This window comes from Pogona vitticeps, chromosome 3 (genome assembly GCF_051106095.1).
Source record: "Pogona vitticeps strain Pit_001003342236 chromosome 3, PviZW2.1, whole genome shotgun sequence".
Taxonomy (NCBI): Eukaryota; Metazoa; Chordata; class Lepidosauria; order Squamata; family Agamidae; genus Pogona; species Pogona vitticeps.
In genome coordinates this window covers 265,207,229-265,224,133 of record NC_135785.1, presented here as the reverse complement: position 1 = coordinate 265,224,133, position 16,905 = coordinate 265,207,229, and the positions used below count along the sequence as shown (strand labels likewise).

Here is a 16,905-nt window from a genome sequence, read left to right as displayed (position 1 = left end):
GCCCTCCTGCAGGAAGGGAGGGAGGGGGAGCGGGGGCGAGGGGGCAAGATGGCGGTGGTGGTGGAGATGGAGGTGGGGGCTCCCCACGAGCACGACCTGGACGAGGTGAGGAGGAGGAGGAGGAGGAGGAGGAGGAGGAAGGCCGGACGGGGGGGGAGGAGGGGAAGAGATGGGAGGGAGTTAACCAGGGGACTCCAGGGAGGGGGAGGCCTGCCTGGGGGAGATCCATCCCATAATTGGTGGGCTGGGGGGGGTGAGGGTCGGGTCCTTTGAGCAGAGAAGCCCCTCATGGCTGGCCGCGAAGGGGGGGCGGCGGCGGCAGAGGAGTCCTCCCTCCCTCCCTCCCTCCCTTCGGGGAACTCAAGGCCGTGGAAGCAGGCTTGGCCCCCCTCCCTCCCGTGCGTCCCTGTCACAACAGCCCTGCGAGGTAGGCAGGCCTCTGGAGGAAACCAGGATAAGGATAGAGAAAGGCCTTCTTTCTGATTATTATCCTCAGCTGCAATGCTGCCTTCTCACGATGCCCCTCTGCCTCTTTATACTCATTGTTCTTTGCTTTACCTATTGGGTTTCAATGGTGCAAACCACCGCAGTGTACTCTTGAGCGCTGTCTTCCAAGGCAGGGTAAAAATATTTTAAATAAATACATAATAAAGCAAGAAGGACAGGTAGCTGTAAAGCCATGGGCTTGCGTGCACCTCCGTCCCAAGAGACAGGTCCCTGCCCCGAGGAAGCTACAGTCCTTAATGTTGTTCCGGGGGGCGGGGGAAGCAGGGAAGATAGAATATGTCCCCTATTCCCTTCATGGGCAGCGAGGTTTCAGGGAATCAGAGAGGGAGCTGGAGATCAAATGGGCAAGCTTTCAGACTTCAAAGGGGATCCGGTCTCAGGAAAAAAGCATTTGCAATGCAGTAGTATTAAAAAAACAGAATATACAGCAAAATCAAGCCACAAGGTGCATGTGAAAGAGCAATAAAATAACAAACTGTTTCATTGACTTTGGTAGAGTCCGTACGGGTGGCTAACGTGGACAGGTAGTTGTGCTTCTGGCCTGTCCTGAACCGCCAGGCTCACCTCTTGCAAACTGAAGTCCATGGTTTCTTTTATGGATTTGATTGATCCCTTTCATGTTTGCTCTTCCTTTTTTCCTACTGCCTCCCACTTTCCCCAGCTTTAATGTGTTTGTTTGAAGTACAACAGCCTCTGTCAAATCATCATCACTTCTAGCCAGTCCAGTTTGTTTCTTTGAGCCGTCCAGTTCTAGCCAACATATGGTGACCCTGTGAGTAAATGACCTCCAGAAGGTCCTTCAGTCAACAGTCCCGTTCTGGTCTTGCAGACTCAATCAAGGGCATGCCTTCCTTTCGTGCAACAGGTAGGGAAGCAGGGCCGCCTTCCAGCCAACCCGATCCCAAACTACACAGAGCATTATACACCAAGAATTACACCTTCGGACGATTGAGTAAGTTGGCAGCCTGTGCCAGGAAGGAAGCACTTACGTGGGTGCCCCTTGGACTGGTCTGAAGCTGCTCAGGTGGAGGCATGCCGTCCTTATTCCTCTGCTCCTTCCTGCTAGGAGGTTCTCCTCAGATTCCTCTTCCTTCTTAAGGCAGTGTTTGGTCTTTTCGCCTTGCCGCTTCCCACTTCACCCTTGGATTCCCGTTTTACTTGTCTGATGCAGATTGCTCGCTCTCTGATTTGCTCTCCAGAATTGCTGAGCTCATGAAATGTGCAAAGGCCTCTTGGTTTCTTGAGCAGTCTGGGCGTTGGTACTGTGGGATTAGCTGTTTAAGCAGCATCTCTCATTTGTTCTGTTTAAAGCTGAAACCACCACAAATGAGCTGGGATCCCACTTGACACATAGAGAGCTCACCGTGCTTCCGGGTTGTGTCTGCCTGCCGCACAAAGTGACATGGTCTGTGCAGACAGTCAGACCTGGAGAGCAGTTGTTCCTGACTAAGTCAGTACTTTGTCCTTTGGTTAAATATGGGCTATTCCAGAAATTTAGGAGCAGCTAGCAGGATGACAGAGAGCCAGTGTAGTGCAATGGATAGACTGCTGGACTAGGACTCAAGAAAAGTGGGTTCAGACCCCACTTTCCAGCCATGAGAGAATGACAAGGGCAAAGCACCCCCTGAACATCCCATATACCTCCGTAACCCTATGTCGAATCCCCATAACCCAGAAGCAACTTCATGGCACAGTGGGCTGGCATCAGCCTCTGAGTTAGAGCCATGGACCTTGAAGTGGGGAGGGAATAAACAGCCCTGGCAGAGGACGTCTTGTGCCCTCTTCACCTCAAAGTGTGCTGCGTCTCTGCTCCCCGTCTGACTTGTTGGTCATCTTAGACCTGCAGAGCTGGAAAGGACCCACTGAGAGTCCTGATTCTGTCAAGGAGACCCAGTGGGGGATTGAATTCCCAGAATCGACTCTTGGATTCTAGTGCTTTCCTGCACCAACGACCAGGTGTAGCCACAGGTGAGAAGGGTGCACCAGAGTGCTGTGTAGGCCTCCTTCAGTCTTGAGACACGATGGTCATGTGCTCTGAATGGAGGTCTTAGAACAGCGTCTGTGTGGCTGAGAAGGGCCAATTCGAGAGAGACCATTCCACACTGAAGACAAATACAATACTGTTCCCTGTCCAGCTCCCTGATTTTCCTGGTTTTGAGACTGCCTCTTTGCCTCGGCCTGCTGGACAACGGAGAGGCTGTGATTCACCGCCTGCCTCCAGGCTGGAGGCTCAGAGGTCAAGATTTCCCATCTGTTCAGCTCCATTCCTAAGGCCTTCAGTTCCCGCTTGCAGATTTCCTTGTACTGCAGCTGGGGTCTCCTAGAGTGCTGTAATTGGATGCTGATGGCCACCCCCGTGTGTGTGTGTGTGGTGGGAACAGGTGAATCGGTGGAAAGAGCTGAGGCAGGGCTGTTGTGATTTGAGCACTGATGTTAGTGCTTCCAGTCATCCTGACCCGTGTGGGAGAACCTGTCTTGGAGCAGGGCATGGCGTTGGCCCTGTTGAGGTCGTTGAGAGTGTCGTCTTGCCCTTTCCAGGTAGAGGCAGTTGCACAGAGTTTGGTTATCTGACATTGGGAGGACAGCTTTCCAACACACTGGAGGGCTTCCTCTCTTCTTCAGCAGAGCAGGCCGTTGCCACCTGTCTCATGGAGCGGTCCAAGAGAACCTTGCTGGACACGTCGCTCTCTTGCTGAGCTGAAGTTGAGGAAGTGGGCCACCTGTCCCTCCCTGTAACCGTAAACAGGAGGGCTGAAGCCAGCCGTGCTCGACCTGCCCTATCAGGTTGCAGGCCTATAAAAGGAGGAGCAGTTGCCTTAAGGCAGTCTGGATATATCCCCATGGCCACCTGTCTGGGCTGGCTAGCTGGCTGGCTGGCTTGTCCTCTGGTCCTCTGAAAGGTAAACTCCTGTAGCGCCCCACCTGTTGCCCTTCCCAGGTGGGGCAGGCCTTACTTCAGCCTTGCCTTGTCTGCCTTTAGTGCTACAGTCTCTATGACCCCCCCACTCCCTCATCTCCCCATTGCCTCCTGAATGGGTGGGGTGAGGGGGGGCATGTGGTCTGGGTTCCCCTCAACTTGTTTCTTTCCTTGGTTATCCGTTACACTGAGGTTTGTGGAGTGTCTCTCCTTCCCCTGGCAAGGATAAGGACGGCCCTGGAGAAATGCTTGCTCCTGAGTAGGACACACCAAACGGGTTTCGAATTTGCTCTCGTTTCAGACTCATCCACCGGAGGCAACGTGGCTCCTGCGTTCCAAAAGCCTCGGGTTGTTCTCATTCCTGCACTAAAATGCGTGATTTTATTTTATTTATGTATTTAATTTATACCCTGCCCATCTAGACCGAAATCTACTCTGGCTGGCTAACCACACTCCAAAATAAAATAAAATAGAACAGCAACATGAATACAATTGAAGATGGCAATAAATAAATTAAGGGATGGCAGGAGGGAAGGCCTGCCTAAAGAGCCAGGTCTTGAGTTGGCTCAAGGCATAGTGATGAACGTAATTATGCAATGCTTCGGTTTAGAAAACCTGGGTGGGTTTAGGGGAGGGTGCAGGAGGAATCCTAGTGTCCTCAAGGGTCCTTTCTCCTTTCAGAAATTTCCAGAGCGACCAGCCCTTGTAATCCATGGCATAAAAAATGCAAAGAGTCCTTGAAGGGTCTGTTTGGCAGAAGGCTTTGCGGCATCCAGCCCACTTCCTCGGAGCCTAAGCTTTCGAGGACAGCGTCCGGCTTTTTCCTGGGCTAAAAAAACCTGCCGTGATGGTATTAGCCCTGAAGATGTCAGGCGCCCTGAAGCTTGGTGTGGTCTTTGCCATGTTCACAGCGAGCAGGGCAGCCTGGGGCGTTCATGGCCGCAGGTCCGTTTTTCAGAAGCCTGGAGTCCCTTCTGAAATGCAGGCGCTTTGTCCCGCACGGGACTCACAAAACAGGGAAAGAGTGGAAAGCCACCTGTTTCTCTCCGCAGGCCAGCCCATCTACCTGCTTGCTCATTCACTCACCGCATGAACCTGGGGCCACTCGCCTCCGGAGATCGCGCTCCCTGCTTGGAGATAGGCTGGGGAACCCACTCGGGTTCTTTTTAAGGAGGAAAATGTTTTAAATAAAATAAATCAATAGTTGTGTTTATGTCTGTGGGACAGGCTGGAAGAAGCTGGCCTTGACTGGGCGGTCACGGATCTGGGACTCAGTCCTCCGAGGTCCGCTGGGGTCAGACCGAACCCAGGGCAGTGTTGGGCAAATGCTCCAGACTCGCCTCGTGGCCACCCAGAAGAGGAGGAGGCCGTAAGACGCCGAGAGAGGTGGTGCGGTTTTTTGTAGTGTTCGGACCCAAACGTGCAGCGGGGCCGTGTGCTTCCCCAGCGTTGTGATGGCTGGCTAAGATCTGAACAAGGGAGCAGACGCTTCCGTGATCTACTTTTGCTGGACGGGAGGCGGGTGATAGAAAGATACCTTTTTTTAATAACACTGTTTCCATTTTAGCCACATTGGTGTCCCGGTCTTCTGTACTCTTAAAGGCCTTCAGGATGGGGTGGATAGATTGGAAATGGGAACATCCGGGATGTCCACGTTCCAGGGCCACGAGAGCTTTTTTTGTTCCTAGATGCGAGGGTTCGTTTTTGGAGACCAGAACTCTGCGATCGAGGGCCTGTTTTGCCTGCAGAGAGGGACAGCTTTAATCCTATTAAAGGATCCCCTTCGAGGATCTTGGGGGGAGCAGATCTGGAGGAGGCCTCCCCCTTCTTGGCCCGTCAGCTCCCCCCCCCCCCGTGGGCAGAAGAGAAGAGGGGGAAGGGTCCGGCAGAAGGTCCCCTTGACTCAGGGGGACGTTCCAAGTGGCTGCCTCCTCCCGGGCTGGACCGGACCGCTCTGGCGGCCTCGGTGGTCTCCAGAGGAGTGGCGGTGACCGTCCAGGCGAGGGTCTGTCCCAGCCCTTCTTTCTCGGAGAGGCTGCCAAAGAGGGACCCTTGCCACTCAGAGCTCATGCTCTGCCCCGAGAGCCACAGCCTTGAGCCGTCTCGGGTGGGCCTGTCTTAGTCCTCCCCGTGGAGCGGTCTCTCCCTCTGCGGAAACCCTGTTTTAATGCCTTGCTGGTGAGCAGGGCCCTGGCCTTCCTCCTCCTTTTGCTCTTCCGCAAACCTCCGTGGCAGTGCATGGGAAGAAGCCTTCTCAGGGCAAGGGGGGGGGGAGGCTTCCTGCCCCCTCCTCCTCCTCCAGGACGAGGTAACAATCATCCCGGAATGTGTGGGGCTCTGAAGCTTCTCTGGACGTTCCAGGAAGGCGGGGGTTAAGATGGAGCAGCCTCTCACTGGGGCTTAGTATTTTCTTTTGAGGAGGGGAGATCTGGAGCTGTGATGAAGGAGACGTCCGTGGTGGGTCTGGTTGTTCAGAGCAGAAATCTGTCCCTTCTGATTTATGCTGAAAAAACCTATATAAAAACCCTACGGATGGACGTGTCTGCCTGTCCTCCCTGGCCCATTTGGCATGAGCTGGTCTTGGCTTCTGTCCACTTCCAGGCTGGTCAAAGAGAAGAAACCGGTCAGCCCTTAAAGGGAGGGTCTGATTATTTAAAAAGCACCTCCTTCTGAGAACTCAGTATTTGCTTTAGGGTCCAATTCAAAAGAGAATGCTAGTTGCACAAAGATGAGATTTATTTATTGGTGGGATTATTATTTTATATCAACCAGACAGAGAGGGTGCCAGAACTGGCAGGGATGCAAAACCGGAGTCCTAAAATCGGAAGGGGGCTTCTGCGGTCATCAAGGCCAACCCCTGCGCAAGGCAGGAATCCAAATCAACTAAGATTTCACAGTCTAATTTTCTCTTGAAGGCCTGCAGTGCTGGAGTGCTCGTCACCTCCTTAGGTTTGAAATAACTCTTAAGTGAGAAAAATGTGGTCAAGAAAACCCTCTGGGACGACATCAAGTCTCTGTTACGAAACGTCAGAGGGATTAAGGGTCAGACCTGAGAGGGCTGTTTTGAGGAAAGGAGGGAAATGGTGTGTATAGGTTGGGAAGGATGATGATTGGCCCACTTCTCGGATCGCCTGGGGCTTATGGGGAGAGGGACAAAGCCTGCCGCCGCCGCCGCCCCCCTCCTCCCTTCCTGGAACCCCTTACCTTTCAGCTTGCTTTCCATGAATGGGCGACGGATGGGATGCACGCGGCTACCCAAGACAGTTTCTCCTCCACGAGCGAGCGTGGTTTCCAGCCCCATCGGAGGGCTGGGCTGCTTCCTTCCAGGCTGACAGTTGTTCTTCTCTCCTGCAGGTGGACCTCTCGCACCTGCCTGCCGAGGAGCGATGGAGGTGAGTAGAGAGGGCCGGCAAGCCTGCCTGGGCTTCGGAACCGATGCTGTGCAACGGAGGCAGTCTCCTCCCCTCCGGTGTCTCGGGGGCCACCCGGCCTGCTGTGGGCGGAGTGCGCTTGCGGGCACTTGGCCTCGCCCTCCGTGCGCCTGCCTATGCCCCTTTCCTGGGTCTTTGCAGGGGATGCTGCTCCGGCTTTATGAGCGTAAACGCTTCTTGGGAGAGCAGAGGCATCCGAGAATCCCAACAGGCCGATGGAGGAGGCTGAGGAAAACTGTCCCCGTCCATCCGTCTGTCATCGTCGTCCCCCCCCCCCCGGCACCCAGCAGGCTGCTTGCTGGAGAAGGGAAGGCGTGCCTTCTCCCCAGTGGGCCAGGAGGTGCTCGTGGGCCTCTCCAGGAGCCCGTCTTAGGTCATCTTAACGCTGTCCACCCCCACCACCCCCCGCCCGTCCGCTCCTGCCTTGCTTCAGCTGAGGACTGTGTGCTAATTCCGAAGAGGCCCACTGGTTTTCCTACCAGCCGCCTCCCGGGGCTTCAGGCCACCCCCAGATTTGCACCCTGAATCAGTGGCCCGTGGAAGGCACCTGTGTCCCGTCCAGGGCGTGCCTACTCCCAAGTAAGCCAGGAGCTGTAGCTTGAGGTGGGGGAGAAATGTTAGAAGTAAAAGGAACTAAGCAAGGCAAAAGGTTGCTGTTCTAAACTCATGAGGGAGGAAAGCCTATTAAGAGCGCTTAGTGGAGGTCTCCCTCCACGGCCCAGGTGGCCACGAGGAAGGAAACAGGAGCAGGGGAAAGCCTGGCTGCAGAAGAGCGGAGGGGAAGGCCTGGCTGTGGAGGAGGGGGTGCCTGCCCGGACCCTCCCTCCCTCTGGGACCCCCCCCCCCCGGGTTCTGAGGCTTTGTGGCAGGGGCCTGATCCAGTCAGCCCGCCCACTTGCATCCCCTGCCCAGGGATCCATGGTCCCCGGGAGGAGGGGTTGCACCCCGGGGGGGGGAAACGAGAGCCTCTTCCATAGGGCAGAGCCAAAGAGGGGGAGCCTTCCTCGGCCCTCGCAGGGCCCAGCGTGTGGCCACGCCAGCACCGGCCCAGAGGGCTTTCGCTGAGCGAGCTCTCGATGGGGGCGAGGGAAGGTGGCAGACGTGCCAAGTGGAAGGGGCTCACTTGCCATCTTTTGTTTGTCTTTCAGGATCGAGCACGCTCGGATGCACGCCAAGCACCGTGGCCACGAGGCCATGCATGCAGAAATGGTCCTGATCCTGATCGCCACGCTGGTGGTGGCCCAGCTCCTCCTGGTGCAGTGGAAGCAAAGGCACCCGCGCTCCTACAACGTAAGCTGTCTCTTAGGTATATGTTGTCAACCGCCCTTCTTTAAGACTCCCCCAACCCCCCCCCCCGACACCCCCCCAATCTCCCGGGCTGCTGCTCTCCCTGCATGGCCATCTTGCGAGCAAGGATCCTTGCTCTGGTTTTTTTTTTTCCTGCCCCATACTGGAAAAACGGATGTAGCCACATAGTCATACTCCCAGCTTTGGGCAGGAACCTTGCCTGCGTTGTATCCCCCCTCCCCCCCCCCCCCCGGGGCAAAGGCGGTGGCTCTCTCCGGCCTTGCTTGTGTGACCCGGGAGGTGTAACAGAAAACAGGAACCCCATATAAAGGGGAACGGAGACCATGCAGCCATACCTGCAGCACAGGAGAAACTGCAGGAAGCTCCCCCTTCTCCCCTCCGCCCACAGAGCCCAGGGGCAGCAAAGGGGGGGGGCGGTGGAATCTTGGCCGCACGAGAGCCCGCGTGGCGGTTGCGCTTCTGCTTCTTGCAAGCCGCTCTGTGTCTCCCTCGGAAGAAGGTGTTGGACATGAAAAGCCCAGCAGGACATTTTGCCCTTTCTCACACAGTGAAGGATCAGGCCCTCTGCCAGAGAAGTGCCAGGGTCCCTCATCTCTTCTCAGGAGAGAGAGAGAGAGAGAGAGAGAGAGAGAGAGAGAGAGAGAGAGAGAGAAGCCACATCTCTTTGGCCGGCTTCATCTTTGAAGGCCTTTCTGCTCCTTCTCCCGTGCCTTTCGTGCCTCCCAGAGTGCCCGGGGCGACAGGCAGGGCCCGCTGGGAGCTGGAGAGCCGGGTCACCTGGAGAGGTGGTGGGAGAAGGACCCTGTTTCATGGGTGAAAAGGATTTTCCCCTCCCGCTCTGAAGTTCTAAAGTCTGGTTGTGCCAGGTCCCTGGAGGAATTGGGGAAGCACCTTGGGAGGCCGAAAAGAGGGGGGAAGAAGGCCAGTCGGGATGCTTCACTTTTGAGGGGGCCGGGGGGGGGGAGAAAGGTCACAGACACGTTGGATTTCTAGCATGTGCTCCCAGGCATTCCCCAAATGCTTTTAGCCTCCACCTGGAGGGGCTGGCGGGCAGCCGCCTTTCCCTGGAGCGGAGAGGGCCCAGGCTGGTGGCCGCGGGCTAGAGAGAGGTGGGGTCCTGGGCCGAGGGGGCGGAGGGGAGCTGCCCCATCATGCCCAAGGAAGAGAAGGGAGGACTGGCCGGACCGCGTCTCGATGGAGAGCCACACCCAGGCGGGCTGACGTTCTTGGACGTTTTGCCAGCTGGACCTCTCACGCAGGGCCGGAGCCACGCACCCCCCACCCCACCCCGGCCCTGAGCACGTGGCCCAACGGCACCCCGCCACGCTTATATTCGTTCACTTCCGTTTCTCCCTTAGTGGCCTTGGTATCCTGCTTTTGCTTTCAAAGGGTATGCGGGGGGTCCGGTTCTCGATGATGCTTTTAGGATCTCCGTGGGATGAAGAGGGCCTTGGAGACCCTGGGGATGATTTTGTGGGTTGGCAGGAGGATTCTTTTAACCACCGCCTTTGCCTAGAAGAGAGGGAGCAGTTCACGGTTCGGGGGCTGGGGGGCCTGCAGTCTGGCAGCCGGTTGCCGTGGGGCAGGGCGGGAGGTCGGGTCTGTCCCTTGGGCTTTGCCTCGGCTGAGACGTGCCTCTCGTTCCAGATGGTGACGCTTTTCCAGATGTGGGTCGTCCCCCTTTACTTCACAGTCAAGCTGCACTGGTGGCGGTTCCTCGTGATCTGGGTCTTCTTTTCAGCCGTCACCGCTTTCGTCACCTTCAGAGCGACACGGAAACCTCTCGTCCAGACGACACCCAGGTGAGCCGCCCCCCCCCCCCCGAGGCTCCGGGATGAAACAGAGAGAGAGCGAGAGAGGGGCCACAGTCTCCCTTGTATTCTTAGACTCTCACTCTCCAGGCCTGGGGCAGGCAACCCTGGGGGGCGGGGGGGCCAATTTTGACTCTCCTGCACCCATTAGGGGCCGTGGCACGCCACTGTCATTCATCCTGTGTCCGGCCAGAAGTAAGGAAAAAGCCCACGTCTTGTTTAAAACCTGGCATGCACACAGCCCACACCCTGTTTCCGGGGAAAATTGCATTTCCTGTGCCTGGTTTTCTTGGGGTACAGTCCTTCCCCAAGCCAGCGAGATGAGTTTATGTTTTTCCCCAGTCCGTTAAAATAAAGCTGAGTTACAGACTTTCATCCAATTGAAGTCCGCTGCTTTTAGAGCCTTAGCTGACAGGCAGCCTTTTAGAACTTCCTGTGCCTTGGTAGACGTGGGGCTGAATTCTGAGATGTGAGTGTCCCCTGTTTTTCTCTCCCCCCCCCCCCATTCCCCACCTTTAGGTTGGTTTACAAATGGTTCCTGTTGATATACAAGATCAGCTACGCCACCGGGATTGTCGGGTACATGGCCGTCATGTTTACCCTCTTTGGTCTTAATTTATTATTCAGGTGAGCTAATTAATGTGTGGCAGCATGTTCTCCCTGCTCTCTGGCTGTCCCTGAACCCCCGTGCTGACAAGCCCCCCCTCTCCTTTGGTGGCACAAGCGTGGGCAGACAAGAGAGCATCTTTCTGTGGCACCAACGTGGCTGAGGAGGAGGAGGGGACTGGATTGTCAGCCAAAGGCGTTTTCCACTCCCAGCTGATGGCATCACCCAACCCGAGAGGGGCACCAGCTCTGTGGGGTGGGGCCCTGGGCCTCCTTAGAGGTTGCGAGCCAGCACGGGGGGGGGGTGCTTTCCCCACCCCAGGGGACTGCTTCCTGGCTCCCTCTCTCCGAAGAGGGAGTGCAGGAATCTCATGGACATCCAAGCAAGACATCGGCTCGGATCTCATGGACCTTTGGGCCGATCCCAAATGGGAGTGCAGAGAAGGTTATGGCAGGTGTGCCCAATGGGGGGAGAGGGAGCCTTCGCGGCGGCTCCCAGAGACTGTGGAACTCCCAGCCACTGGAGCCCCATGACTGGCCCCATCTTGGCTTCTCATTCCACTAGGCGGGTGAAGACCTTTCTCTTCAGACAAGCTTTTCTTGAGTGACCAGCGGTCTAGGAGAGATTTTAAAACAAGATGGGTGTTTATTTCGTTGCTTCTAAATCTGTTTTTACCTTTTGCCTGACATTTTTTGATAATAATGTTGCTGATTTCTTCTTTATATTTGAATGATTTGCTGTTTCCAGCTTTCATGTTGTGTCTTGAATGATGTAAACCTCCTTGAGTCCTGTTTTTTTTATTATTATTTATTTGGGAGAAAAGCAAACAGCGAAAATAAGACGCCTCAGTTCGTGAGGGCCAGGAGTCTCCCTGTCGGTTTGGTTGTGTGTGACATGAAGTAGACTAAGTTAGGGTTAGGAGAGGATTCTGGGTGGCTGCCTGTCCCGTCGGCTGTTTTCTCCCCTCCACGGCTTCTCTCTGGACTCTGGAGGTGCCAGGAACACCCAGCCAGACCCCGGGCTGTCTGCTCAATATCTTTTAGCTGAAATGTCCAGAATGACAGAACTCTGCCGTTCTGGATCCCATGCTTGACGTGTGAAGTGTGGCACCTGCTGGGCCCAGAGAGGCTCTGTCAATGGGTGTGTGTGTGTGCGCAACGTGGGGTGTAGAAAGGGCAGCAGCGGAGCCCACTGAATCTTAGACATCTTGGCCACGAAGGCGCCTGGGCTCTGGGCATAAGGGGGGGACCCTCCGCCCACCTGCCTCCTGCCCCTCCCGGGGGACCTGGCTGTGCCTGATGCCCTGCATCTCTTCCAGTGACCTGGCCGCAGTGGTTGTCCAGAGGGGAAAGGGTCTTTCTGGGGTCAGGACTGCCGCCTGCAGCTGGACATTGTCCTCGGCTGGCGCTGGAGGAACCGCAGGGGGTGGTTTTTTGGGGGGGAGGGCACCTTCAGCAGAGCGCCCGTCACGGTCACCTGGAGGATTGGCTGTCGGGGGAGCTCACCGGAGGCCCTTTCCGCCCCTCGCTAGAATCAAGCCGGAAGATGGGATGGACTTTGGGATTTCTCTCCTGTTCTACGGCCTCTATTACGGCGTGTTGGAGCGCGACTTCGCAGAAATGTGTGCCGATTACATGGCCTCCACCATCGGGGTAAGATCCGCCGAGGGGAAGCGGCCGGGGCAACCGTCCCAGCTCAGCGGGAGAGCCGCGTCGGCCCCTCGGGGCGGTTTTTGCAGCTGTGGGTTTGGGTTGGCCTTTGTCTCTTTGGGCCCAGCAGGATTCCACCCCCGGCCCGGCCCGGCCCGGCTGTGTGTCTCGTCCCATTTTTTTTCCCCAGGGGTGAGGGTGCGCTGTCACCGGTGGGGGGGGCATGTGGCAGTGATGCCCTTTGCTGCCCCCTGAGAGGCTTGGGCTGGATCCAGCTTTGTGGGCCCAGTGGGGCTCTGATCTGCGCGGCGGGGCCCTGCCAAGGGAGCTCAAGAAGAGTTCCCGGCCGCCTTGCCCTCGCTCCCTCTCTGCCCCGACGGTCTTCCCTCTTCTGCCCCACGGGAGTGGCACCCCGGTGGCCCTTCTGCGGAGGGAACGTTTTTCATGGGGTGGATGGAGCGTGACTTTGTGGGGCCACGGGCCACCTCCTTCTCCCCCCCCCCCCCAAGGTGACCTCTGTCATCAGACAGAAATGATTTTGGTTGAGAAAGGGCAATTTATTTGTTTGTTTATTTATTTGTTAGATTTCTATCCTGCCCATCTAGACCAACGGTCTACTATTTGGGTCCCTTGTTGGGAGAAATGCGGGATAGAGGTCCAATGAATAATAATAACCTGGGGCTCCAGGGGGGCACTTTGCTGTTTTGACATGTGCCCTTTCGAACCCAGGCCCTCCCCCCTCCCCCCACCCCAGTTGATGGCTGGCCATTGGGAATCTGTGCAGAAGGGGTTCGGCCCTCCAGGGTGCAAGGGAAGAAGTCAGGCGCAGCCCTTCTCGGTATTCAGGCTGAAGGAGGCTGCCAAAGGCCTGTGGACTCGGCCAGGCCTCAGCTTCCATGCTCAGTAGAGTCAGATGCTGATGAGGCCCCTGATGGCTAGCTGCCGGAGGGGGCCAAGGACCGTCTCCCCGTTGCCCCTCACAGAGGGTTCAGAGTCACTGGCTCCTCCTCTGCACGGGTTTGTTTCCTGCATGTTGGTACTTTTTCACCCTTGCGAACGGTGACCCTTCTTTCCAAAGCGTTTGACCTGCTAGTGTCACGGGCAATAGCTACCATTGTCCCCCAGCTGGCATGGATCTTGGGGTTCAACAGGGACCAGGTGGGGGGGGGACATGAGCCTCGCTCATCCTTTTAGAATAAAGGGGACCGTGGTTCAGCTCTCGGGGTCCCCCAATCTCCCCCATCACCCAGCGTTATCCCTCTTGGCCTGAAAACGAGCCATAACTTTCCCCGGAAGCCTCCAGGGGCGCCACTGTCCAGCCCAACACCATGGCTCCCTCATTGATGGGGAGGTTTGCCCTCCTTCTCTCTCACACACACACATACACACACAAACACACACACAAAATGGACGCCAGGCTCAGCGGCAGCCGGGGTGGGAGGCCAAGCCCAGCCCAGGTTTGCAGAGGCAGAGCCGTGGCAGTTTGCGGATGGGTCCCTGACCTGCCTCCTTCCGTCCGCCCCGACGGCCCCTCCTCCCTCTTGCTGTGGCTGAGGCCACCAGCAGGGGTGGTGGGGCCACCGTGGGGCAGGCACGTTGCCAGGGGGTGCTCTGCCTTTCGGGGGACCCTGCAGGGGATGAGCTCTGAGGACGGCCACCCCACGGCTGGCCCTGTGCTCTCATGGCCGGTGGTGCAGGAGGCAGCCCTTCCTGGTCCCACGTTGAGCCCCCCCCACTGCCCATCCCTGGGTCCCCCCTGAAAAAGCTGGGCCCTGGAGCATTCCCGAAATGGACCGGAGAGTTCTCTGATTGTCACTGAAAGTGCCCCGTTTCGTTCCCTCCTGACCTGGCGCAGTTCTACAGCGCCTCGGGGATGCCAACGAAGCACCTCTCGGACAGCGTCTGCGCCGTCTGCGGCCAGCAGATCTTTGTGGACGTGAACGAAGAGGGGATCATCGAAAACACCTACCGGCTCTCCTGCAATCATGTGTATCCTTTGGGCAGGTTGGCTGGGAAGGGAAGGCGAGAGGGCTTCAGGCCAGTCGTGGGTGGGTGGGTGGCGGGGCGAGAGGGTGGCCCACGGGCACGCTGGGAAGCTCTAGGGTCTAGACACCAGAAGGACAGGCTGCAGCTTTTGGAGTTTTTTTACTTTGGGAGGTCGGGGGGGGGAGGAAGGCAAATCGGCCAAGGAAGTCACCCACCTGGGAGCCTGAGATCATGCCTGGGAAGGGAAAACCGGGTGCTTTTCCCTGCCGTACAATCCTGGAAGCCCGCAGGTCGGCCTCCTCGGAGGTTCCGAGGGAAATTTCAGACTTTGGGGGGGGGGAGGCAAACCCCCCTTCAGCAGGAACAAAGAAGGGTAGGTGGGTCTTCCAGGTCCCCCCCCTTCTGTGGCTCAGCCCTTTGGGGGCTTTTCCCTCCTGCACTGGAACCAGGCCTCCCCACCGAACCTAAGAAGAGGAGCCCTGTGCTGGATCAGGCCCAGGGGCCCCTCTAGTCCAGCTTCCTGGATCCCCCAGTGGCCCCCACCAGATGCCTCTGGGAACCCTCGAGACCCCTTGAGACCTGTCAGGATTCTAGAGGGTGTGGCCCGTGTTTGGTCCCCTTTCCTTTTCCTTGGGGGAAAATGTGGGGTGGCCCTTCTGGGGTCCAGAGGCAGGCCACACTCCCTACCCCTACCTCCACGAGCCTGGTTTGTTTTGCCCGGCTTTTCAGGCCAAGATTGGAACCCTGGACTGGTGACCGCCTTGCAGGAGCCCAGGCTTCCCTCCTCCTTTTTTTGTGTCTGTCTGGTTGCATCCTCGCACTTACCCCCTGGAGCCTCTCTCTGTGTGTGTTTTCCCTTCCTCAACTCGCTGCCCCTCCAGCTTCCATGAGTTCTGCATCCGGGGCTGGTGCATCGTCGGGAAGAAACAGACCTGTCCGTACTGCAAGGAGAAGGTGGACCTCAAGCGGATGTTCAGCAACCCGTATCCTTCACCCGCCGCCTGCTTGGAGAGCCGCAGGGTGGAGAGGGAGGGAGGGAGGGAGGGAGGGCGGCTCAGGTTCAGTTGGGCTGGCCCCAGGGGGTGGAAGGCCTGCACCTCTCCCCTGCCGTTGTGCAGTCAAGCCTTTGCTCATGTCCTAACTCTGATCCCGATGGGCTCAGGGTTGACTCAACCTTCCATCCTTCTGAGGTCTTGTAAAATTAGTACCCAGCACATTTGGGGGCCCTGTGCAGCTTGCGTAACTGAATTGTAAACCACCCAGAGAGTGCTTTAAGTGGGATGGGGTGGTAGATAAGCAGCACGCTCTGCTCTGCTTCTCTGCTGTAGGATTTTTTGGGTGCAGAACAGTCAGGAGATCCCACAGGCCTCTGTTCTTCAAAGGAGGAGGGAAAGGGTGTGTGTTAGCCCAATTCAGGCACAGCGCGTGTGCCATGGCAACACAGCGCCACTGCTTGTGCCCATTAAAGTGAACCCTCTAGGTTGCCCAGAACAGAGCAGTTTCCAGAGGGAAATGGTTCCCATTGGCTCCCTCCCCGGGCTTGCGTGAGGCTGTCGTCTGTCCCAACGGAGGAAGCAGGCTGCGGTCTCTGAAGGCCGCTGAGGCCAAACTGCACCTGCTCGCTTTTAAGACTGACTTGCTCAGGGCCACCAGCCGCTCTGCCCACGGGGGACGAAGGAGCAGCTGCCTGCCTGCCTGCCTGCCTGCCTGCCCACGTGCCCACAGGGAAGGCTCTGGTTCTCTCCACCCTTGGACTCCTTGTGGCTTCTTTAACGCTCGCTTTGCCAGCTGGGAACGGCCGCACGTCATGTACGGGCAGCTCCTCGACTGGCTGCGCTACTTGGTAGCCTGGCAGCCGGTGATCATAGGACTGGTACAGGGCATCAACTACATCCTGGGACTGGAGTAGCCTTCCTCTTCTTCTTCCTCTTCCTCCCCCTCTCCCTCCCATCCCTCTCCCGGATCCCTCTCCCCTCCACCAGCACCCCTCTGAGGGGTTCCGCCCGCCGAGCTGCGCGACAGAGGAGGAGGAGGAGGACAAAGACGACAACAGCAGCAGCAGCAGCGTTGAGACCCCAAGGAGGGGTGTTTTTAATGGCTTTACACCTCTCACGATTGTGGCCTCCTCCTGCCACAAATCGTGGCTCCATCAGCTCCAACGGAAAGGACCGTGCGCAAGACGGAGCCTGTCGAGGCCGGCTTGGACTGCCTGCGGGTTGGGAGGGAGGAGAGTCTCTTTTTAAAAAAAAAAAAAAAGAGAGAGAGAGAAAGAGAGAGAAATAATTATTTTAATGAGCATATTCAAAATAGTTTTATTGCTGGGGTAAAAAAGGAAACGGCTTTCCTGGGCCCTCCTTCCTCCTCCACTGCCATGTGATGCCATGTTCCGCCTGCTGTGCTCCCACAAAGGACTAAGCCCAGGGCGGCGATGGCATCGTTCCCCCCCTCCTCCTCCTCCGCTGCTGCCTGCTTCTCTTGTAGGCAAGCAGAATCCCACGCCCGCTAGCCCCTGGAGCCTTCTCAAGAAGCAAGAGCGGGCCAGAGGCCCCATTGGCTCGCGGGAGCCAGAGTTTCGGGGTCCAGGATCCGTCCCTCTCTCTCACACACACACACACAGCATCCTCCCCTAGAGGCAGAAGAACCCTGGAGGCTCGCCGGGAAGGGTCATCTCTGGGTGGGGAGTAGCCCT

The 16,905-nt window shown here is 57.2% G+C and overlaps 1 protein-coding gene across 2 annotated transcripts; it reads left to right on the top strand.

The window, feature by feature from the left end:
- RNF121 (ring finger protein 121) lies at positions 1-16,516 on the top strand. 2 transcript variants are annotated; one of them, XM_072993368.2, is made up of 9 exons: positions 2-105; positions 6,779-6,816; positions 8,004-8,145; positions 9,811-9,965; positions 10,494-10,601; positions 12,113-12,233; positions 14,086-14,219; positions 15,098-15,199; positions 16,005-16,516. In XM_072993368.2, exons 1-9 carry the CDS (start codon positions 49-51, stop codon positions 16,123-16,125), a joined length of 978 nt encoding a protein of 325 aa, XP_072849469.1. In that variant the 5' UTR covers positions 2-48; the 3' UTR covers positions 16,126-16,516. The 2 variants fall into 2 exon arrangements, with proteins under 2 accessions (XP_072849470.1, XP_072849469.1); XM_072993369.2 differs by lacking the exon at positions 10,494-10,601 and having other exon boundaries at positions 1-105.
- Positions 16,517-16,905: the final 389 nt, after the last annotated feature.

Excerpts from the sequence above, each read along its gene's own strand:
- RNF121 (XM_072993368.2), top strand. The coding sequence starts at position 49 with ATGGCGGTGGTGGTGGAGATGGAGGTGGGGGCTCCCCACGAGCACGAC. Across the intron at positions 8,146-9,810 it reads GGCACCCGCGCTCCTACAAC|ATGGTGACGCTTTTCCAGAT; the intron begins GTAAGCTGTCTC and ends CTCTCGTTCCAG. Across the intron at positions 10,602-12,112 it reads GGTCTTAATTTATTATTCAG|AATCAAGCCGGAAGATGGGA; the intron begins GTGAGCTAATTA and ends GCCCCTCGCTAG.